This window comes from Mytilus californianus, unplaced genomic scaffold, assembly GCF_021869535.1.
Source record: "Mytilus californianus isolate M0D057914Y unplaced genomic scaffold, xbMytCali1.0.p SCAF_1, whole genome shotgun sequence".
In the NCBI taxonomy this organism is placed as follows: domain Eukaryota; kingdom Metazoa; phylum Mollusca; class Bivalvia; order Mytilida; family Mytilidae; genus Mytilus; species Mytilus californianus.
The window spans coordinates 117,393,690-117,418,553 of NW_026262581.1; the positions used below are offsets into that span (position 1 = coordinate 117,393,690).

Sequence of the window (24,864 nt, forward strand, 5' to 3'; positions counted from 1 at the left end):
TTAATGTCGTTTGGGTTTTTATGTCTTCGTACTACTGTCTGATACTTTGCATCTTTTATTCATATACAAAGCCTACTTCATCTAAGATCGAAACTGTGATCGTGTACGTGCAACACAAAGGTTTCTACGTGAGAAAGACGGGACAGACAAGTATGAAAATTCATCTCAGTACCATTTATCTTATAGATACGATTTTAAACTGTTGCAGTAGTGGGGAGTTTAAAGTATGGGTACAAAATATTAACCTAATAATACATTTGTATTTCGTATGAAAAATTTGACAACGATACAATCTCGGCTATAAGGAAAGAAAAAAAGTTAAAATTATAAAAAAAACTCCAAAACAATGTAAATTAGATAGACTCCAATACATTTCCAGTTGTTTTTTTATGTCTGTTTGCGAGAAAAAGCAAAATAATGAAAAGAATGTTGCAATATAACATTTTCACTCTACGCATACTATATGCTTTTAATTGACATTCATCTTTTTATTAAATAAACCAGATTCCACATGAAAGAACATGTGTAGGAAATGATCTCTATTGCAGGTTTTCTGAAAATCTTCGGCAATTTGAAATGCCAATTCTATTTGAAGCAGTCTTATCTATAGTTCAGTATAAATGAAATACTGCATTATAAGCCTTATCATCTTCATCTGTTCTAACTCGAAAAACAGGTTTGCTGAACCATTATTGTGTTCTTTGAACATATGATAACAATGTTTAAATACACGGTTCATTTTGTATAAATTGATGCTAATGATTAAAAGATATCGACAATTACAATATCTATTTATTAGGAAATTTAAGACACCTACATTCAGTCTTATTACAAAAGAATAGCATTAATAGTATCAAGAGCAATTGACTGCATTGACTATCGTGTTTATTGAGTACACAGAGATTTGTGTAATATATCAACGAGGCAGCACCCAAAATACAATTGATGTAAACGTTAATGTACTTCAGATTTGTTTTCATGTTGTCAAAAAAACAAATATTTCATTTTTCATTAGGTGTTCTATGCCCTCCTTTGCCTAAGGTTGACAATGCCTTACTACCATCCAAGATACAAGGATATAGATATCCTGAAACATTGAAAGTCACTTGTGAAACAGGTTATGTGTTTGATGGTTCTGATCTACTCCAGTGTAATTCAAGTGGATTTTGGGGATTTATACCACAATGCAAAGGTAATATTGGCAATAAAAGTAATGATCTCTGCCATATGAAACAGTTTGGTTATGCCGTACTTTTCTTATCGATAACACAATCTTTATGGAGGTTATCGATATATTATGAATGAGAGTATTTTCGATGATTTGATAATTGTGTTAATTATTTCATTCATATAAATAAGAAGATGTGTCGTGAGTACCAATGAGACAACTCTCCATCCTAGTCACAATGTATAAAAAGTTATAGGTCAAAGTATGGCCTTCAACACAGAGCCTTGGCTCACACCGAACAACAAGCTATGAAGGGCCTATAAATGACTAGTGTAAAACACGAAAACCAACAGTCTAATCTATATAAAAAACGAGAAACAAGAAACACTTATGAACCACACCAATAAACGACAACCACTGAACAACAGGCTCCTGACTTATGACAGGTGCATAAAAATGCAGCTGGTTTAAACGTTTTAACAGCTGCCATACTTCACCCTAACCCTAACCTGAGACAGTAGTGTAACATTACAACATAAAAAGACACACTATAAAATATCAATTGACTTTACTCGATCAAAAAGACATTTAAATAAAAACAAGTAAACATACACTGAACGTATAAGTTTGATCTATGACCCTGTCATTTTTAAATAAACAACACAGTTGTAAATTTGATCTGTTGTCAACAGTAGAATCGGGGGGATACATCGGTAAACGACATGAATAAAGTTTATAACACATTTGATGGGGGAAAAAAATTAAAGGACTATACACTAAAAGACAAGTCACAATCATACACTCTTTCCTCGTGTTGATGTTGCCCTTTTCGATTTGCATTATTATTGATAGACGTTATTAAACTTATTACACTGTATCTTTTATCATTACCTATTGTGCCTACCATTATTCTTCTAAATTGTGCAGGTATAAAAGTGATCAATTGAAAAACCCTTCCAATATCCAATTTTACATAATTTGCTAGTGAAAAACTGATTCTATTACGATTTACCACAAGTAAGCACATTATATTATAGCAAGCTGTACTATTCGTAACTCGCACAACTAATATCCTTATCAAATAAACACCTCATAATTTGCCTTGTTGAACGTATTGCTTTATTAATTTTACAAAAAAAGAAGAAACCACAAAATAATAAATAAGAGATTTCCCAAGAAATGTCACATGAACACATCGTGATGATTTGATTTTTTTCTTCAGCTTGATAAAGCAAGACAACTGACGTTAATGATACTCAACAATCCATCACAACTGCATCATGTCTAATACGCAATAAAAGTATAAAATGAAATAAGTTCACGCGATCCCTCAATATTTCTCTGGTTGCTCCAAATTAACATGCACAACTGCAAAAAAGTAAAAATGTAATATATGATTATAGATATACATTATGTCTCTAAATATTTAATATCTATGTTTTATATGTTACTGTTTTACATGATACATGTGTTTTTTCAGGAGTTTTATGTAGAGACTTTCCCAAAATAGACAGCATAGTGACGTCTATACAGGCAACAAAAAGATACCGGTTTCCGGCGTCTGTGAATGTCTCTTGCAAAGCAGGATACCAGATTAACGGTTCCAACCCACTGCATTGTAATCAAACCGGAGATTGGAGTACCCCACCAGTTTGTACAGGTAGGTTTGTTTTTACGTTTATATGAGTGTTTATTCATGCATTATTTTTGTTACTGAAAAATAAAATGAAAATGTTAAGCTTCAAAAGATCTTTTCTGGATTGACCTTCGTCAGGCACAATCAAAGCCAAATCTGTGAACGCGTATTACAAATCATCTATCACTCTCGCATCAAATTATTTGTTAAATCTTAGTGATGTTCAAGATTGTCTAGATTTGTTCGATTTTAATGACCGGAACATGAGTAATACCATGAATTGTTTGTACTAAATGATTTTAAAACTTTTCCCTCTGCGTATTGAAATTATAAAATCAGCTGTTGTAGCATGTACTGTAAGGGAAAGGCTTTCTTGTATAAACGATGTGATTATCTTTTTGATAGGCAACACATTTATTCCTATTCATCGGTATTCTTTTTTATATCAAACAAGGTAGTAAATAAACCTTGTCATGTTGACCAATGACCAAATCGATGTTCGAAACCTACCACGGTGATAGTAGACCGAATTTAATTTGAACTTGTTGTTGTCGACGAATTTTTCAGAGAAAAAAATGTTTTAACATTTAGTTGTTTGACAAAAAAAAAATCAAACTGCATATTGACATTTGAAATGTTTAAAACAGTTTATCAGAAAGTAGCTCTACACATGTTTTCTTTTGTTTTTGAGTGTACAGGTCTTTTATGTCCGGTTTTACCAAAGATTGAAAATGTACAACAAATAGAAAACCGCCAATACCGTTATCCAAATAGTATAATGATAAAATGTATGACTGGATATATTGTAAACGGTTCCAGTTGGTTGAAATGTAGTGCGGCTGGTATTTGGAGAACGCCAGTTCCTTCTTGTAAAGGTAAAAAATTTATAATGAATCAAGAGTATGATACATTTTAAGCTGCTTATTTTCAAAGATTGTTTTCACTTTCAATACAAAATTACTGTTAAAACTTTTTGTGCATTTCATAAACCTACCATATGCCTACATTTTCAATTATAATACGTTTCGGAAAAAAAAGTCACCTTTTATACTAACAGATACTATGCTGGGTATTCAGAAACATATTCTATATTCACCTTAGTAGTTTAATGTTGATTCGATTTAAGTTCTCTAAAACTTATTTTCAGTGGATTTAAAAACTCAAGAAAAATCCCTATTAACTGCAGTAGCTGTAGGATTGGGAGCAACATTTGCTTTGATTGTGGTAGTTATTTGTGTGAGAGTATTTATTAGAAGGTAAGAAACAAGAGATCCTACTATAAAATGTGAGTTTTATGTCTTCTGTCTTTAATTGCTGTAAAATATAATGGATAAATAAGCTGACAATAATAAAATTGTTAATTATGATATTGCCATTTTTAGTGTATTTCTTTGTAGCAACATTCCAGCAGCACCTGCATAAGGCGTATATATCTCCCAGTTGATACGATATTCCAGGTCTTGCATTTCCTATCATGATTTCCTTGATAGAGGATTGCAGCTCTCAAGGACGCTATTAAACCAAGAGTTCCAAATGATGAAGTTGAAATCATCCCTTCGTAAATTTTACGGACGCCATCACGAGTTGGTTGACCGTTATGAAATTACCGTTTCACAGATGATATCGGATATGTTCCTTATGTCGTAACTACAATACCCTTCTCTTTTCACGAATGTGACTTACCGAATTAGACTATTTAGCGGATTTGTAATAACATAAGCAACACGACGGGTGCCACATGTGGTGAAGTTTAAATCATCCCTTCGAAAATTTTACGGACGCCAACACGAGTTGGTTGACCGTTACGGAATATCCGTTTCATATATGACGACGGATATGTTCAAATCGTCGTAAATCCCAACCCACCCTTTCCCCGAATGTGAATTAGACTTATTACCGGGATTGTACTTAAAATAGCTACTCGACGGGTGCCACATGTGGAGTTGGATCTGCTTACACTTCCAGAGCACATGACCACCCCAGTCATTATTGTTCTATGTTGTGTTTTGTATACTGTTATTTGTCTTTTGATCGTTTTTCAGTTTATTTTTGTCATGGAATTGTCAGTTTGATTTTGAGTCTGAATATTCCTTTGGTATCTTTCGTCTCTCTTTTTAAAAAATATACGATCCATAACTTAGCTTGGTTGACTGTCAATCAATATTTCGTTATGTATGACTAGATAATATACCGATGAGTGGCACGACGAGGCCATAAATTTAACAGGAACTGTCTCAAAACATTGTTTATATACATTTTTTTATGTGTTTACATATTGTCTGGCAGTTGTTTTATGAATGAAATGATGAATCAGATACACGTCAATGTAAAACATCTATCAAACAACCACACCAAAAGAACATTTGCAGGTCATCATACGCTCTTCAACGATTGAAAGCAATCAGATCTTATGGAAATCTGCCAAAGTGTAGACAAAAATACATTAGGAGATGTAGTATGATTGCCAATGAGACAACTATCAACCAGAGACCAACTCACATCGATGTTAGCAAATATAGGTCAACGTACGGCCTTCAACAATAAACAAAATCCATACCGCCTCGCATGATATAGTAGGCCCCGACATAACAAAATATATAACAATTCAAACGAGAAAATTGACGGCCTGATTTATGAACCGAACAAGGAACGAAAAAAAATGATATATGATAAACAACAACAAACGGTAACCAATGAATTACATGCTGCTTACTTGGGATAGGCAAATGCAGAATGTTTCGGGGTTTGGTATAAATTCTATTGTAAAAGCTGAAAATTGACATTAACATATTACTTGAAATAGACATAATATATACAGTCTCACAGACCGATGTATACTGATGAAATTCCTGACTTAGACAGACAAATACATATTTAAGATTGACAATTTTTTTTAACTTGAATTCTCCCTGTATATCTCAAAAACAGGGAAAAATGATAATGTTATAAATTATAAATACCGGTCAACAACAAAAAAATATTCAATAAGTAATATCTTTATACGCTTTTTTGGTGATGGTTAATTGACTCCCTCTATCCTGTACGATTTCAGACTTAATTGATATTTTTGTTTGGTATCCATTATTTTCCCGGAAGGGACAGTATTTGGACTTTCTCTATAACGTAAATCATTGTGTTATCTCGTTAATACAAAAAGAACCTTAGTTGTACCAGTTGAAATTATATTTTGTAGTGAAACTAACTAATTAAGCTGAAGTTCTAAGTGTCTTTTTTGTTTCTTGTCTTTTAGGCGAAGATCTCCGGATGATAAAACAAGAAGTAAACCTCTTAAAGATCCAAAAAGTACTGACGTTTATGCTCAAGTTAGTAAAAAAGGTACACAGATAATTACTTCCTATTCTTTTTTTCATAAAGGTACGTTTTAAAACTCTGAAAAGGTATTTTATAGTTCAGACTGGAGAAAAGTACACCATGTTTGTGTGTATCATACCTTACAGGATATAAAACGAATAAAGACTTAAATTTCATAGATGAATATCCCATATTTACACAACTCTAATCCCATGGTTATAAAGTAAAACTTAATAGAATTACTTTGCTGATAAATAACCATATTTTCTCAGACTAAAATTGTTTGTATTTTTTGGAAATGCATATTTGTGTTTTTACTTGGATGTAATATGCTGTTCAAAGAAAATGTACTAAATAAAAAAAACACGAATTCAAACTGAAACAAGATTAAGCTGAATAAAACATTACTTGTTTAGTTCTTAGCTTGCGTTTGATTTTGTCAGTTTTTATGGACTTCCCTTTTTTGAGTTTGCCTCAGAGTTTGGTACTTTGGTTATACTTTTTAGTTTTTTGTTTATAGTAATTAACTGCATGGTTACACTACAACATAAGGGGTAAATGTACTAATTGTAAAATGTGACCGGAGCAAAAATGTTCAGAATGCGAAGATCTACCTACCTCTCAGTTATTGTCCTTAAATGACGAATTTTGACGCATTTTCGAGTTTTTGGCCTATAATTTAGAAAACAGTTATATTTATGTAGAAATTATAGATAAAAAATATCAGCAAAACGAAATCTACAAAAATGTCAAATGACCGAAAACACTCGATTTATTGAGCTTAAATGACGATATTTTGACAATTTTGTTGGATTTGGCTATTATCTCGTTTACCTTGATAAAAAGGTAGAAACAGTAAACAGCAAAAAAGATCAACAATACAAGATCCACAAATATGTTATCGTGATAAAAAATGTTGGATGACTGCTAATAAAAATTATGCCTTCAAATAACGCTATTTGATTAATTTTCGAGGTTTTGCCTATTATTTCGAGAAGTATAATATACATAAGTAGAAACTGTAAACAGCAAAAAAAAATCAATGCAAGCTATATTTTTGACAGATGAGCGATAAAGGCTCTAAGTTAAGCCTTGTTCAGTGTACAAATTTATTCGAGATTTGATGGGTCTTATATCGGATTGTAGGTCATATTTAATGCAAATGACTGAAAGTTTTGCAGTAAAGTGATGGACGAGTGTTTAATCAAATACTATGTATAAAATTGCACCATTACTTATATATATTGTCAAATATAATTAGAAGACACCTATTTTATTTTGGTGTCAATGTCTCATAGGTCAAGGACGAAATTACTTCTAGTAGAACAGTGGTTTCAGGATGCAATATCAAATACAAGATATGTGACTGCGACCTTCATTCGATATGTGATTGAATATGAAAAAGTCACTTGCTATAACTTAAAAGTCAAGGTCATGATTACTGAAAAAAAGAGTGTGTAAGACAATATTACTTTCTCAAATCATAACAAAAATGAATCACATCTTAATAAAATGGGAACAAACCATGCCATCATATCGCTAACAACTTTTCCTTTTTTATTTTGGGTCGTTGGATATCATAGTTTACTCACTAAATGATATTTAGTGATTTTGTGGTAAGTATCTACCTGATAAGTCAAACCCTTTCCATCCGATTTTACAGTTTGTTTCTTATGTTGTGTTTCACCATTCTCCAAGGCTAGAAGATGAATATTTAAGTATTGATTTCATAAAAAATTGTCATCCTTAATCTTTATAAATCCATTAACATACTTTTGTTGTTATGGCAATGATATGAATGAAATAGAACTGCTATACTTATATCGAATATTGTGGATTTAGTTGTTACAAAGTTCGTTCTTCGTGAAAAGTTTCTAGGTAATACGATTGAAACGCTCGAGGCTGTTTGTAGAACTTAAATAAATACTTTATGTCTTCACATTGAGATATAGTCCAAATAGTTATGACGTCTTGAAAGGCTATTTAATTTTTTTTTCTGTGACGGGTTCTTGTGACGTCATAACGCTGAATCAATTTTTTTGTCTGGACTTTGAGAGAGAATTTTTGGCGGAACTTTGGGACCAAATTTTGCCATGAAATCTATATTAGCGCCTAGAAATTTTGAACATATAAAGAAGTCTTACCTTCTGTGTGTTTGTTAGTACAAATTTTTTTCAGAAATACCCAAAAGTAATGATAAAATAAATTACTATTCCATTTGAAGTGTGGAATGATCTACTTCGTGATTAAAATGGTTTTCCTGATTTCCCAAGACCCTTCACTTCCGGAGTGTATAAAATATCAAATTCCGTAAAATTTTTCAGACCCGAATGCTGGATAATATAAATCGAAAGTTCCGGATATTCGGGTCCATCAAATTTTATGTCGTACACGAGAAAATTAAGAAGAAGACACTAAAAATAGATTAAAATGACAAGCATGCGTAAAATAATAACGGAATCCCTCTCACATGTGGTTTTTACATTTGATCATCATGATGAACACTACAGGTGTAAAGGGATAAGTGTACTCTTCGAGGAAGCTTTTCTTATCGGAATGATTTTTGTGGAATAATGGGTTGTCCCAGTGTTGTGTGTTGTTTAAAAAAAACAATAATAAATACACATGTACAACTTAATGATACTGAACTTTTTTTCATCGACATGCAATATATTGACGTTGTTTGCAGGAGATATAGACAGTTCAAGACTTTCCCTTCAAATCACAACAAATGGCGCAATATATGACAACCAGAACCAGGAAGAAGAGAAGGGAGAATATTATAGTTTTGCTGGGGACATAAAAATTTCCGGAACTGCTATCTCAATAAATGATTTCTATGACTATGTTGACAAAGGACGCGGAACAAAGGGACCAATAGAAAGGGAATTTGCGGTTTGTTTATATACGTATACATAACGATTCCATACACATTTAACTTTTAATACAAATGTTAAATCGCTTCTGTTCAACCATAAATTAATCTTAACAATGCATCCTTGGAGTATCAACAATGCAAAATAATTTGAAAAAAAAGGAATTCTTCTACATACTAATCATGATCATGAAACAATTTCAAATATAAAACATTGTAAGAAAATCGTACACGTAACCTTTTGTTATTTATTAACTTGCAAACTTCTTAAAACTTTAAACATACAAATATCCTCAATGTAAGATGTTCAAATATATATACATGACTGAATCTACTATTTGACTTTGTATTCGAGTCATCATATAATGGTATTGAAAAATGGTCGCCTGGATTTCTTCCAACCGACAGTTGACCTTTTCCAAAGTTGGTTTAGTTATTATGTTGTTATATTGTAAATTTGAGAACGGAAACGAGGAATGTGTCAAAGAGACAATAATCCGACCAAAGAGCAGAAAAAAATCCCATTATTCTTGGGATTCAAGAATAATGTATATCTTTTATATGTTTGTTTTCACTATTTTGGCTGCTAAATCCAAATTATCATCGTGTTAACCAATCATTTCTGTTTGGATTGGTAACACAATTTTGTCAATATAAAGGTTCTATATACAACTGTTAAATAAGTGGGAGGTTTAGCAAGCTATAAAACCAGATTTAACCCGCCATTTTCTTCGAAAAATTACTATATTAAATATGGCAGATGTTTTCAAGTCGTTCCGTTGGTTGGTATAGTTGAACGTTTGGTTTTGTCACTTTAACGGGCTTCACATTCATGAATTTACCTTAGAGTTCGTTATTTTTGTTATTACATTTTTTGGCTGTTCTGGATCTTTTGACAATAGATATAAGAAGATGTGGTATGAGTGCCAATGAGACAACTCTCCATCCAAGTCACAATTTGTAAAAGTTTAAAAAAAAAGGTGTAATACTACCAAATCATAGAACGTCACATCCGGTTGCATACGATAATAGGTCGAAAAAAATATTCCCTTGATATTGACAGTTGTAGGTAATTGATCCTACATTTCATTGCATTAAAACATTTCTTGGTCATAAACATATATCTTGGGTATTTCAAAGCACCATTATTTTTCTATTTGGGGTTTCTATAGAATATTTTGGAAACTTGAGGTAACATGGTTACTAAGGCTTGTACACAGGTTAAAAAAGGGGGAAAATTTGATTGGTTAACTTCCAGTTATGGTTATTTTCTTATATGCAATGAAATTTTATGTGAAATTTTTTCTATAGTACTGGACAGGATACAACTTTACTCATGCCAAGTATTTCTTTATTTGAAACACAGATAAATTCTGCACAATTTTTTGAAAAGTGCAAATTTAACAAAGACTAATAGGGAAAAATCAATGGTGGTATTACACCTAATATGGGAAGCTGTACATGCACTTTAGACCTTGTGAGTACTCTCTTGCTATTTAAGTTAAATTTTACAAATAATGAAATATTCTGAGTGGATTGAGTCTCCAAAACACTTTTTATGAGAAAATTTCCTTGAAATAGGACTTTACCATGAATATTAGTTGACAGAACAAGCCATACTTAGAGTTTTGGGGAGCTTTTTCTCCTTATTTCTTATATTCTGCTATACTAGAAATTTTTTCCTAAGAAATACTTTAATAAATATATAGTTTTAAAGCAGTAACAACAAATTATTCACCAAAAGAGAAGCTTTTTATGTCCCTCTCTGGAACGCGGCGTAAATTCAAGTTTTACGTAAGGACTTATTGAAACCTCCTTGGAGACAGTAAACTTTTATACGGATAGTTCATTCAGCCTGAATACTTCAACTAATCATTTATTATGACATTTCTATCATAAATGAGAGAAAATTACCCCAAAATGTTTATTTATTGGCCTAAAAAGTAGAAATTTTTAGGAAATGAGAGGTATAAATGGACCAAAAGAGACCTTATAAGGAAGACAAAGAGGTCAATTAGTAGTATTATCATCCTTAAGTCATCTTTTGTATCATATTCAACTGTTTGTAGGCAGATGAGATAAATATTTGATCATTTATTGGTCAACACTATATTCTATCATGATGCGGCTTGGTTTGGATTTTTCGAAGAAATTTTGCTCGAATCGCTGTAAATGTCGTCTTACATTATACTAGATTTTTCTCAAACTATTGAACTGATTATGACAAAACTTGACAGGAATGCTTGAAATAACTAGTATTACAATGGAAAAAAGTCACATTCAGTTTATTTAACAAAAAAGTCTTCTTTAGGTGTAATACCACCAAATCATAGTACGTCACATCCGGTTGCATACGAAAATAGGTCGAAAAAAAATATTCCCTTGAATTTGACAGTTGTAGGTAATTGATCCTACATTTCATTGCATTAAAACATTTCTTGGTCATAAACATATATCTTGGGTATTTCAAAGCACCATTATTTTTTTATTTGGGGTTTCTATAGAATATTTTGGAAACTTGAGGTTACATGGTTACTAAAGCTTGTACACAGGTTAAAAAAGGGGGAAAATTTGATTGGTTAACTTCCAGTGATGTTTATCTTTTTATATGCAATGAAATGTTATGTGAAATTTTTTCTATAGTACTGGACAGGATACAACTTTACTCATGCAAAGTATTTCTTTATTTGAAACACAGATAAATTCTGCACAATTTTTTGAAAAGTGCAAATTTAACAAAGACTAATAGGGAAAAATCAATGGTGGTATTACACCTAAACCATTATAGGTCAAAGTACGGCCTTCAACACGGAGACTTGGCTTACAACGAACAGCAAGCTATATAGGGCCCCAAAAATGACTAGTGTAAAACCAAGTCAACGTCCACCAGAACTATGAGACTAGTTCTTGCTTGAATCAATTCATTTAAAGTAAGATTCTAATTGTTAAATTTGGATATCATCTTTTTTTTTATAAACTGTAAGTTTTCAACAAAAGCGTTTTAATTGTTGTTAACATTGCGACAAATGATTAACGGAGGACAAAAACTAGGGCATGGGTAGGGTGTGAGAGGGGTTGTTGATGGAGGCTTCTAGGATTTTTTACAATATATTTTTCTTATCCTGATGTTTATATAAATTATAGGGATGATCCCAATTTCAATTGAGCGCGCTCGAAAAGCAGTATGCTTGTTATTAATGTGTTTTTTGTTATAAAAGATTTTGATCGCGAAATAGGGAAATTAATATCAATAATGTGACATGGTTGTCAGGCTGCTAGGAGCCTCTTGTTATTTTTTTTACATAGTGATATGCAAATATCAATTGTTTTTTCTTTCTTTCAGAAACTGAAAAAGGAACACCTTAAGGAAACCAAAACAGCATCAATGACTGAAAATACAGGCAAAAATAAATACAAAAATGTATTTCCATGTATGTAAAGTATTACAATTATGTGTATCAAAAAGATATCAGTAATGTCAAAACATATTTAATACTTCAAATTGCTTCATCCACCAAAATTAATCTCGTGAAAGTCTGAAAAAACACATTCATAATACACATATATGATTGACTAATAGGAAATTGTGACCCTTTTTTTTATTAGTATAAACAATTTAAAAGTAGTTCTGTTTGACATTTTAGTCTGAGGAAATCATGGTCTATTTATTACCAGAAATTGGGCTTGAACTACCTTTCCGTAATTACTGCACGTACTCTTTGATCGGTATTTTGTGTCTCATATGTTAGTGTTCTGCTTAGTACTAATCCGATAAGTTATTAACACATAGTTGATTGAATAAAACACAATGTATATATGTATTTAGTGGAAAGTTTGAGAACCAAGGTGAAAATCAAGACATGGTTTTATCGGTCAATCATGAAGAATGCTTTATCAAACTGACATCTTTATTTATAAAACAATGCAATTATAGTGGGAAACACATCATGTTAACTTCATAAACGGTTTCTTACGAAAGCTTCACATATGGTTGTTATTTGGGTCCTCAATGCTCTTCAACTTCAACTTGATTTGGACTTTTTACCTTTTTTGATTCTAGCGTCACTAATGAGTCTATTGTGGAATAAACGCCCGTCGTCGTACAAAATGTTAAACCTGTTATCTATGATGGGTTTATAAGGTACAGTAACTCGTTATTTTGTGCCTTATTCATTTACATTTAACACCTTATTAAAAAAAATAACATTGAAATATCAATCAACTTGAATAATTCTTAATTAATCTGAATTATCATTTAGATGATGAAACTCGTGTTATACTTGACCTACAACCAGGAAAAGCAGCATCTGACTATATTAACGCATCATTTATAAATGTAAGTAAAATCAGCATGTTACTATAATAATGATGTTGTTTGTTACCCTTCCGTTTAAATATATGCTAAGAACATAATGAGACGGAAATATTATGAAGACCATACAGTGATCTATAGTTTCTTATGTCTCTGGTAGAGAGTTGTCTCAATGTCAATCATACCACATCTTCTTATTTTTATACCAATTCTACATTGTAAATTCCCTTGAAGTAGAGAATTGCAATGATACCATTATTGATCGCATGAATAGAATATATGATTAAAGAATTGATATAAGAAAAGGAATTAAAGATTCAAGAACTGTTAATTTTAAGTGTTGCCAATCGTGACGGAGATTATACTGATTTCATGAAAGGCTTGACAAGAATAATTTGGCTTAATGTTTTGACAGTTAGAAGAAGTTTGTAAAACACAGTCATGTTTGAAAATATTTCACACGAGGGCGGTGTTGTATTTTATATCTCATCATTTATTTGTAAAGAAATTTTTATAGTCAAAGTTTGGATGTTTTACTATATTTCTTGTCACTTTTTAACTATAACTTGTAAAAGGAAAATTGTAGTGTTGAATTTTCAAAGCATTTGAGGTGCTCTTTTCTGTACCTTAATCGGAGGCGCTGTGATTGATTGTATGACTCATACATAATTATCTATTTATTATTGAAGCTCTGTAAAATATTAATGGTAGAAATCTTCACATACTTAGCAATATGTTTTTTTTATCTGTTCGAAAAGTCTTTTTCATTGGTCATGCCATCATATGATTGAAAGGACTAAAGCTAAATTAAAATGCATCTAGCACATATAACTATCTTCTTCTGATCTTTATTATTAAAGCAGCATTTTAAGTACATTGTAATTTAGCATTATATCTTATACCTACACATATACTACCGTATACCCTAAAAAAGGGTTCGACCCTGCTGATGAGGGAAAGTTGAGTTCTCTATTAGGCAATAGTATTTTGTACTAATACCAACTTATCAAGAAAGCTTATTCTTACACAAAATTTTAACAAAATGTTATTTTAGGGATATGGTCAAGTAAAGAAATACATAGCTGCCCAAGGTAAGTAGGTATAGAATTTATAGAATTTCAGGATTGTTTTAGCATTATATTTGATAAAAAGAACTATAAAAAAATAATGCCTGTTTCAATTGCGTAGAAAAATGGAAGAAAAGAATATAATGACACAACTGCATGCGCATATTGAAAAAGCCAAGAACACAAGAACAACGCTTTTATTTCCAAAGTCATATTGTGACCTTCAGCAAAGACTGACATATAAATCACATAAGCAAATTTATGAACTATACACATTTACATGTAAAAGGTAGTATGAACATTTCTGAGTTCAAACACGATTTTTTATTATCTAAGGTCTAAATGGATTATAGGATTGATTGATTGATTGATTAAATTCAACACCATTTCAGAAATCTGTGCTTTATCATAAGGGACTTGCCGTTTTGAATTTTTCTTCATGTTTGGTGTTTTTGTTATTTTACTTTTTATCCTGACGGCTAGTTTGTATTGGTGGTGGAACCGAAGTATTCGGATAGAAACACCAACCATCGACAGGAAAAAAACTGGGATTATGTAGGACCATTGGGTCAAACTATTAACGATTATTCGAAAACATAAATATCCTCTGATTTATCAGAAACAATTCCTTTTCCTCTAGGACAAACATAAGGTCTGACTAAATTATGTCATATAGGAAATGTGTGCACTATTGATATTTAAAACATACTATAGAACTTTTTACGTTTCCAGATGTTGATTAAGGTAAAATATCAACTTCAGTTCTGAATGTATTGTAGGACCATTGGAATCTACTATCAATGATTTTTGGAGGATGATCTGGCAATATGATTGTGGCAAAATTGTTATGTTAACAAATGTTTTTGAACTAGGCAAGGTAATGAGAATGTTATATAATGTATTTTATAAAAGATCATCTGAAATAGTTTTAGAAAGAATAAAAAGTAACTATAGCTACTAATAAGCGCATTTTCATTATACTTTAGTATGTATTGTCTTCATAAAAATTTAGACGAATTTAACTCTTTTTGCAAAATTGTTTGAATAAGGCTATTTACCGGTTAAACAAAATTTCCCGGTAAATGAACAATTTACCAGTTAATAGTTTCTCAAACTATTTACTGGGTTTGAATTGTTTACTGGAGGCAAACAGTTTCCTGTACTTTCTGTATAATAAAACACATGTTAAGTACTTTTTTTTCGGACGTAAATAAGGGTATATAAAAAAAAAATATTATGTTATGTTCCTGTCTTTTACTACTATCATTCATTTTCTTTAACCATTAAAATTTATTTTGTTCCTATTTTCACTTTTTTTTCGTTTCAAAGTTATAGTTATCTCTATGATTTAGAAATTTTAAATCATTTGATAGATTAAATAAGTAAAATAAAAACTGCTATAAATGTGACAATTGAAAAGGTAATTAAAAGTTGTGTAAAAACATGTTTAGGTTTGTCATTCCATTTTAGCCGAAATGTAAACAGTATTGGCCTGATCCCGAAACTAAAACAAAAAGATATGGATCAAATGAAATTTTGCTGATAGATGAAGACGTCTACTCAGATTTTACTATTAGAACACTGAAGATAGTGAAGGTATAATAATATATACTATCGTATACTTGGAGTAAATAACTTATAATGTTTACAGAATGATAAAAGATTTAAATATACGTAAATTCCATTTTTCTCGAAATGGTGCTTAGCGGCCTAATAAGAAATATGTTCGTGCCGTACAGAATTTATCAATATGAAACTCATAGAAAATATAAGGGCGTATGATTATTCTTCAGTTTAATATATTTTGAAAATAATACATATTTGAAACTGCCCATAACCTGCAGTATTAATTGCGTACAGGTACTTACGATTGAAATTTTTAAAGTAAAACATTCTTTTACAACGTATTTCTTTCTACGTGGAAGTATGTGATAAAAAGATTATAACTTGATATTTTTTCAGATCAGATGTATTACATGTATCAGCCTTCGGTCAACATCAACTCTTTAACATTCAGATCTTGAAGGTTGATATCTTGGCAAAGGGCTGATAATACATCTGATATGAACACTTTCTTGTAATAATCTGATAGTATCAAAAAGTCAAAAAAACGTCACCAGAGTCTGAGCAGAAAGTTGATGAACCAGGGTTTTGTCAAAGAAAAAAAAAGTTCATCGGAAGATACCAAGACTTAGTTGATAAATATTCCGTTCCAACTTCACAAATAATACATGATGGTCTTGATGTATAGATTCTAGGTACTGACGTTGTTTATCATCTTAATTACGTGTTATAGTGTTCTTTTATTTGTCGTTGTAAATTAATAACCTACTGTTTAGTCCATTTTTGGTTATATCCTTTTGACGTGGCTCGGTACTTATACATCCTGCCATTGTGTTATTGTGCTGTATTCTTTTTTTTGTATTCGTGTCTTTCATTTTTTGCTTCTGTGCTTTGTCTATATGCCTTTTAGTTTTTCTTTGTTGACATATTTGTTTGTTTCATAGTGATTATAATAATAACACAGTGTTGACTGCTCCTATTTTTTACATTTTTACCTATTGTCCCTGTTTGTTTTGGTCACACATTGATGTCAATATAATGGTATTTTATGCGACTGTCATAGAAGTGAGAGGTTTAGCTAGCTATACAACCAGGTTTAATTCACCATTTTCTACATAAGGAAATGCCTGTACCAAGTCAGGAATATGACAGTTGTTTTCCATTTGTTTGATGTGTTTGAGCTTTTGATTTTGCCATTTGATTAGGGATTTTCCGTTTTGAATTTTCCTTGGATTTCGGTATATTTGCTATTTTATTTTTCACAATCTACATTATTCTGAAACACGCATTCACACTATAGAGCTTTTATTAGCCGAAGGTGCATTTGGAAATTAAAAACCATTCAAGATTTTATTGATCCCAAGTGTGTCTATACTACTAGCAATACGTTTGTTTATTAGTTTCAATAATGCATAAATTTTATAATAATCACTGTATGCGGTAAATCTCCAACCACAGCATTTATCACATATATACGTAAGACATTCATTAAAAACTAGACAATGACGAAAAGTGAAGTCGAAGAACTACTAGTGTGTCTGTCAAACAAATTAAATGCTCCTTCCATAGTAATGATTTATTCACTAACGTAGGACAATTTAATTGTTGTTCCTTTTAAACTTCATAACCCAACTTTTGCATTGTTAACAAGAGGTAAAAAATGCGAATAATGCAAAAATATACATGAAAATGAAATAGCAGTAAATAGGCGATGAATATGGTACTGATGTGATATATTATATTCATCATTAATGCATTGTTATAAAGGATTTTTTGCTCGAGGGGGTAAACATATGACTAAATTCAACATTCTTATCAAAATTATGACTATACTGTATATATGCATAGTATAACATTTTTAACTTGAACACTAAAAAGGAATAAAGGTATGTGTAATATCCCCCAAAAGTGACAAAGTTCAACATCCTTTCATTTGTGGAAAATTTAGACAAGATCAAAATCCTAACAATAAGCACATACAAACCATGTATACTTTATCCCATATGTACACACTTATATTTTTTTTTTCATTTACAGGAAAACCAAAGCAAAACTGTGAAACAATTTCATTTTACTGCTTGGCCTGATAAAGATGTCCCAAAATATGCATCATCAATAGTGCACTTTCGACATAAGGTGTTCTCATCCAAGGTTTCACCAAATGGACCAATAATTATTCACTGCAGGTAAGCTACAACTTGCAGTCAACAGATTTGTTCAATACAGCTTTTGAGAAAAGGCTGCATGTGTCTGTTTTTTAATTTAATATAATATAACTTAATATTATGTACACATCAAAGTAACAAAGAAACTATTTTCTTTTAACGTATTCAGTATGCACAATTTGTTGCATGCCTAAGCACAAATACCGGAAAATTACATACACTTTCTGGAAAGAGAGAAGAAAATGTAAACCGAATACTAGATGCATGCAGAGTATGTGAACTGAATATAACTTTTATGAAAGTTTTTATTTGAAATAAAAGAATTGTAAACATGTATTCCACATTTCCTTTTTTCCTTAAAGATTAACCTCCTTAAATCAAAATTGACATCAGAATGGTTTGACTGTTCTGTAGTTGTCTTAAGGGGAACCACTAACGGTAGGTCAATGCTATTTGATATAAATGTAAACTAGCAGTGGTATCGAGCAGTAGCTAGAAAATGAAAATAACATTTTTTAATTGGTGTGCACCTGAAGCGCGTTTCTTCTTTACCCTGAACACGTGATAAGATAAATGACCAAACGGAAGCATAAAAAATCTTAGCCAAATTCACCTAAGGTTTACTAAGCCTGAGAGAGTTTTCTGATTAATTTCTTAACTATGAACGGAGAGTTCAAGAAAGGTATGTTAGAACTCATGCCAGTACCAAAGCATTAAAAATTGAGCTGATAGCTACTTATTAAAAACAACTATATTAAATTTACATGAAATGGTAAAGAGACATTGCAGTGACCGATTACAATGACATGATTAAGAAAAACAGTACACCTATTGCTGAGAACTTATTGTGCATGCGTTAAAAGAGAGGCTAACAATACCAAAGGAACATTCAAACTCATAAGTCGAAAATAAACTGACAACGCAATGGCAAAAAGAAAAGAAAAAGACCAAAAAACAAACAACATTACACAAAACACAAGATAGAAAAACTAAAGACTGAGCAACACGAACCCCACCAAAAACCTGGAGTGGTCTCTGTTGTTCGGGAAGGGTAAGCAGATCCTGCTCCACATGTGGCACCCGTCGTGTTGCTCATGTAAGTACAAAAGCGGTGATGAATCTAATTCGGCAGGTCACAAACTGCAAAAGAGGACAGAATTGCGATTACTACAATGGAACATATCCGTCGTCATATGTGAAACAGATATTCCATAACGGTCAACCAACTCGTGATGGCGTCTGTAAAATATATGAAGGGATGATTTCAACTTCACCACTTGGAACTCTTGGTTTAAAAGCTTCCTTGTGAGCAGCAACCCTTTATCAATGAAATCATGATAAAATATACAAGCCCTGGGATATCGTATCAATTGGGATATATATACTCCATATGGAGGCGCTGCTGGAATGTTGCTACATAGAAATGGAAAGTTCACAATTGGGAAGCTGAAATTATTTCTTTTGTCGTACAGGTTTGTTTGCAACCGACCCTAATTGTAAATTTCTAGATGTAAGTTAATATATGAGGCAGTCTTAACTGTATCTGTTGTATCCTTTATCTCAAGTTCAATAGGATAGATGCGTTCGACATAGTCACCAAACTTTGAATTATTTAGTTAGAGAACATCATCTATATAGCGAAAAGTGAAGTAAAAGGATAATGCTAAATTATTTTCTTTCTTCTTAATCTCTTGTATGAAGTCAGCCTTATATGAATAAAGGAACAAGTCGGCAAGAAGAGGAGCACAGTTGGTTTCCATGGGAATGCCGATTATTTGTTGAAAAACACATCCTCCAAACGTAACAAATATGTTGTCAACAAAGAAATCAAGCATCTTGATAATTTTAGTTTCAGACAATTTTTTGTTTGCATCAGAGTGATTTTTTACAAAGTAAGATGTATCTCTACCTCAAAAAAATACTTGTATCTACGTTGGCCGTTTTTTTATGAAACAAAGCAGGACCAACTCTTTCAGTTTGTCTTTTACTTTGGAATAGGGAATACTTGTGTAAAATGTAGAAAAGTCAAATGTTTTAATACTATTACAAGCTGAAGGAGTCTTTGATTGAAGGTACTCTAAAAGATCTTTGTTTCACATTTAATTCACGCCACCTCTATGATAGGTAGTTTCACAATAACTTTGAAGCCTGTCTTTGATTACTGATAAAATTGATGTTAATAATTTAGAAAGAGGTTTCGTGGAGCACTAGAAAGACCCATCAATATAACGTTGGTTGTAATGACATTATGAAATTAGGGTATCAAATACAGTTAAGGAAGATCTAGAACTTCATCTCTGGTTGAAATTCTAACGGTTCATAGAACAGACCTATGAATATCAAGGATTTCCTCTTTGGTAAGTGTCGTGGGGGTATAGGTTGAGTTTCCAAGTGAATTGTCAATACCTAATTCATTTATCAAGCAGTTTATGTAATGTGATTTACACACACAAACGATATTGTTTGGGGCTTTATCTGCGGGAACAATAACATATCTGTCATGGAGGTAGGACAGATGTTTTGCAACATTTGGGTTTGTAAAGATTGATGTAGCATGTGTATTCAAATACCCATACAGTTTTTTAGTTTTGATTTATAATATTTACTGCATCAAAGTTTAGTAATGGTAAAGTTGAAATCAAAGTAGTCTCTTCTACGGTTTCACCGACGCTATCACGATTTGGTTTATCGCTCTACTTGTGGTAGCTTCTTTTCCTTCATTGCGACAAATTATGCTGAGTATTTACAACCAATGTTTCCTTGACAAGGGAAACACAAAGGAAACCAGCTATTAGATGTCATACCAATTTAGTGTTAACATTTTCGTGTTTAAGATTTAAAATTAGATGAGTTACTATTTTCATTTACAATGCACAAAACAAGGTCGTTTATAGTTCCCTACTAAAACATGTCATTAATCTACATAATACACATTCAGTGCTGGTATTGGACGAACAGGAACCTTCATTGCATTGGACTATATTGTGAATGAGGCGAATGATTTGAAGTATATAGACGTGTTTAAATGTGTAGAAACTCTCAGGAGGCAAAGGGTCAATATGGTGCAGACTGCTGTAAGTTGTATACAGTCATTTTATACATAAAAGTTTAAATTTTTGCAAAAGTTGTTTTAAAGGATGTTCGCTTCTCTTGTTTTTGACTTTTTGTCAGATGTAAGGAATCCTCAAGTTTTACCCATGCAGTGCCAATAAAAATTTTGCCCGCTAACCCCTTCTTTTTTTTTCACATTTTTATTACATATAGTTTGAAAATACATTTTTGAAAATCTCATATCCTTGTTATATATTTCATAGTGTTTGAAAGAAAAAAGGTGCCCATAATAAAGATATGAACAGTATAGAGAGAATCATTTCCCACCAAATTTTCTATTGATTATATCTCAAAGACAAGGACACGGACCTTTTATTTTTTTTGAGTTATTCATATACTATCAATCTATAACAGTCTTTTAAAATGATTGTTATTTGAAAAAGAAGAGCGAACATCCTTATGCTGGTTCTCAAACTAGTAAAGTCTAAGATAAAAATGTCCTAAGAAAAGTTGTATATGGAAAAATTGTTTTAGCTCACCTGGTCCAAATGGCTAGTGTAAGCTTTTGCTATCACTTGGTATCCGTCGTGGTTGTCTCTCCTCCTGTAACCTTTACAAATCTTCTCCCCGGAAACTACTGGTACAAAGTCATCATTAAGGTATCTGTCCGATAATACTACCTGCCTGCAAATGTATAAAATAGAACATAGGGTTAAAATTAAAATATTGTCTATTATCTTGTTAATTGTTATAAATGGAAAATGTTCTGCGTAATCTACTTACCCCCTTATTTTGACCAAAATTGTAAGACGACTCCTGAAAGGAGTTATTGCCCTTAAATGACGATTTTTAGCATTTCTTTTTTTGCATATTTGCTATTATCTTTTAAATTTTAATAGATAAACAACAACAACTGGAATGGCAATAATCATCTACAGGAAACCATCAAAAAGTAAAATCACAAAAATACTGAACTCGGAGGAAAATTCAAAAAGGAAAGTCCCTAATCAAATGGCAAAATCAAAAGCTCAAACACATCAAACGAATGGATAACAACTGTCATATTCCTGACTTGGTACAGGCAACAAATACTTCAATGTTACCGAAATCGTCAGTCGACTCCTAATAGGAGTTATTGCCATTAAAAAAAACGATATTTTAATCATTTTTGTTTTGCTTATTGCGGAAACTAGAAAATATAGCTGGAGAATTTAAACAACAAAACTTTTCAGCAGTACAAGATCTTCTAATAACTCTACATTGCCAAATTTAGCAGTCGCCCCCTTATATGAAGAAATATGATTGCACTTCAAAGACTCTTTTTACTCATTTGTGTTTTTGTCGAAACTATAGTAGATAGAAGGAAAATGTATACAACATTACCAACAGAACAAGATTTGCTAATTAGTCCAAAGTGCTAAATCTTCAATTGACTCGTATAGAAGGAGGTATTGCCCTTGAACAAAGATATTTACTCATTGTTTTGATTTTGCGGAACTATACTAGAACATGTAAAAAGGGAGAAACTGTAAATGGTAAAAACATCAGCAAGACAAGACTTATAGATAAGTTTAGATGTCCGAAATTGTTATTTGAATCCGTATAGGAGTTATTGCTCTTCAAAGACAATTTTGTTTTAACCAATTTCTGTGTTTTTTGTTGTTTTTGCGGACAATAGAGTAGAAAGCTGGAAACTGTAGACACCAAAAATCAACAGAACAACATCTACAGATATGTCAATATGGCCGATATGAACAGTCGCCTCCTTATAGGAGTTAATGTTTTTGAAAGACACCTTTTAACCATTGTTTTCCGTAAACTATAGTAGATGGAGAGAAACTGTAAAAGAAAGGTTATCAAAACGTCAAAATGCATGAAATCATCAGTCGACTCGAATACTTCTAGGATTTATTGCTCTGGAAGGATGATATAACAATTTGGAGCGTCTTTGCCGGGAAAGTATTTGAAATATTCTAAATGCGTTGTATTATATTTGTTTAAAATTGACAGGTGGTGGATACAGGCGCCTTGGAGGCTCTAGTTATTTTGTGTAATGGTATTACTAAGCGTTAGTATGCTTCTCCCTCACACAAAATCCTTGTTTCACATCTACATTTACTAGTTTCAGGGTTTGTTAAAAAGGGAATTTTAAATAATCCTGCTCACACTTGCTCTACATCTATATAGTCATTAACAGTGAGAGAGTTTCGGCTGATATAACGTTTCTAAAAATGAGAAGAGTAACTTTTTATATGGTGGATTTTTCTAATCAAATATAAATGAGATTTGGGTTGTTTGATGATTGTTGGTTTCTAACGCGTCTTTCATTATTTTGGGCTATATCATGACGACAATTTCGTTATCAAAGGAGCAAGTTGGGATGTAAGGAGAGAGCAACCGACCTATGGTAGATTAAGATTCAGATCCATAGGGAATCTGATATTAACGTACTTTTTTAGTTCTAAGATCAGTTTTAATTCCTAACAAATGCAGTTTACTATGAAGTAATTTATGATTATTTCCTAATTATTCAAATATGCAATGTTGTGGAAAAATAATGTCATATAAGTAAACCTTAGCTATTCATACTTCTTCAGTCTCTTTATTACATAATTTTAGACATTCGTTTTCTTTCAGTCTGTTGCAAATAAAAAAGTGTTTAAAACATAAACGTTATTCCTGCTCAACTTCTACTTGATCTTATTTTGTTTAATCTTTTGCATTCTACATAGGTATTTTCTATGAAAGAACAAAACGGTGTCAATGTCAAAATTAGAAAGCATGAGTTAAAAATGTACCAAAAATACAAACAAGAGTCCACAAAACAATACAGAGAATACCTAAAGATCTACACTGACAGTTTGCATATTGATATTCTTTATTTCTTAGCGTCAGTACGTGTTTCTCCATGAAGCAATATTAGAAGCAGTGATGTGTCCTAATTCTGGAATTCCTTCGAAAGATTTTCCTGATTTATATAAAGAGTTAATGGTGCACGATTCAAGTAGAAATAAAACAAAACTCCAAGTGGAGTATCAGGTATGAGTATATTTCTGGTTTATTTCTTTTTACTCCAATCAATTCTTCAATTACATTTCTGCAAACTTCCCTTGACATTTATATAAATGAAGATAAAATACAAGAAAGATAAAAAAAAACCCCAATTCTGTAATTACTAGTTACAACATATCGAATAAAATGTAAAATTCCAATATATATATGTTGTCTTTTTCCATAGCGAATGAACGCAATGTGCGAAAAACATGAAGATAATGTATTTGATCAAGGTAAAATTCCTGAAAATAGGACCAAGAATAGAGACAGTACAATACTTCCAGGTATGTAGCTGCTTTATTAAATTAAAACGACTAAAAAAACAAAGAGTAAACAATTGTTACTGCCGACACATTTTAATGTAGTGAGCTTCTGTTGTAAACTTGGCTGATTGCAACAAATTAAGATTTAAATACTGAAAAAATAAAACTTCTGCGAGTAATTTATATATGGCAAAACTACATCTTAAAGATTTTGAATACCAAGTAACTGATTCTTGTAACTTCATTACATGTACATTTCATTTTAAGGGCAGATCTACTTATTTGTATTGGTTTTGTAGTTGAATATGAGATGCCAATTCTGTCAACATTTGTGGAAGGACACAATGAATATATCAATGCCGTATTCTTACCTGTAAGTCAAATAGTTTGAAATCATT

The 24,864-nt window shown here is 31.7% G+C and overlaps 1 protein-coding gene across 1 annotated transcript in view; it reads left to right on the forward strand.

The window, feature by feature from the left end:
* Positions 1–24,864, forward strand: part of LOC127732075 (receptor-type tyrosine-protein phosphatase S-like) — a 60,666-nt gene that overhangs the window by 25,262 nt on the left and 10,540 nt on the right. Inside the window, exons 6-21 of the mRNA XM_052241133.1 lie at positions 1,016–1,192; positions 2,649–2,828; positions 3,503–3,679; positions 3,952–4,060; positions 6,055–6,140; positions 8,806–9,011; positions 12,335–12,422; positions 13,251–13,327; positions 14,358–14,394; positions 15,150–15,247; positions 15,841–15,966; positions 17,971–18,119; positions 21,037–21,172; positions 24,039–24,188; positions 24,388–24,487; positions 24,766–24,839. Coding sequence (XP_052097093.1) covers positions 1,016–1,192; positions 2,649–2,828; positions 3,503–3,679; positions 3,952–4,060; positions 6,055–6,140; positions 8,806–9,011; positions 12,335–12,422; positions 13,251–13,327; positions 14,358–14,394; positions 15,150–15,247; positions 15,841–15,966; positions 17,971–18,119; positions 21,037–21,172; positions 24,039–24,188; positions 24,388–24,487; positions 24,766–24,839 — 1,970 coding nt within the window. The remainder of the gene's footprint in view (positions 1–1,015; positions 1,193–2,648; positions 2,829–3,502; positions 3,680–3,951; positions 4,061–6,054; positions 6,141–8,805; positions 9,012–12,334; positions 12,423–13,250; positions 13,328–14,357; positions 14,395–15,149; positions 15,248–15,840; positions 15,967–17,970; positions 18,120–21,036; positions 21,173–24,038; positions 24,189–24,387; positions 24,488–24,765; positions 24,840–24,864) is intronic.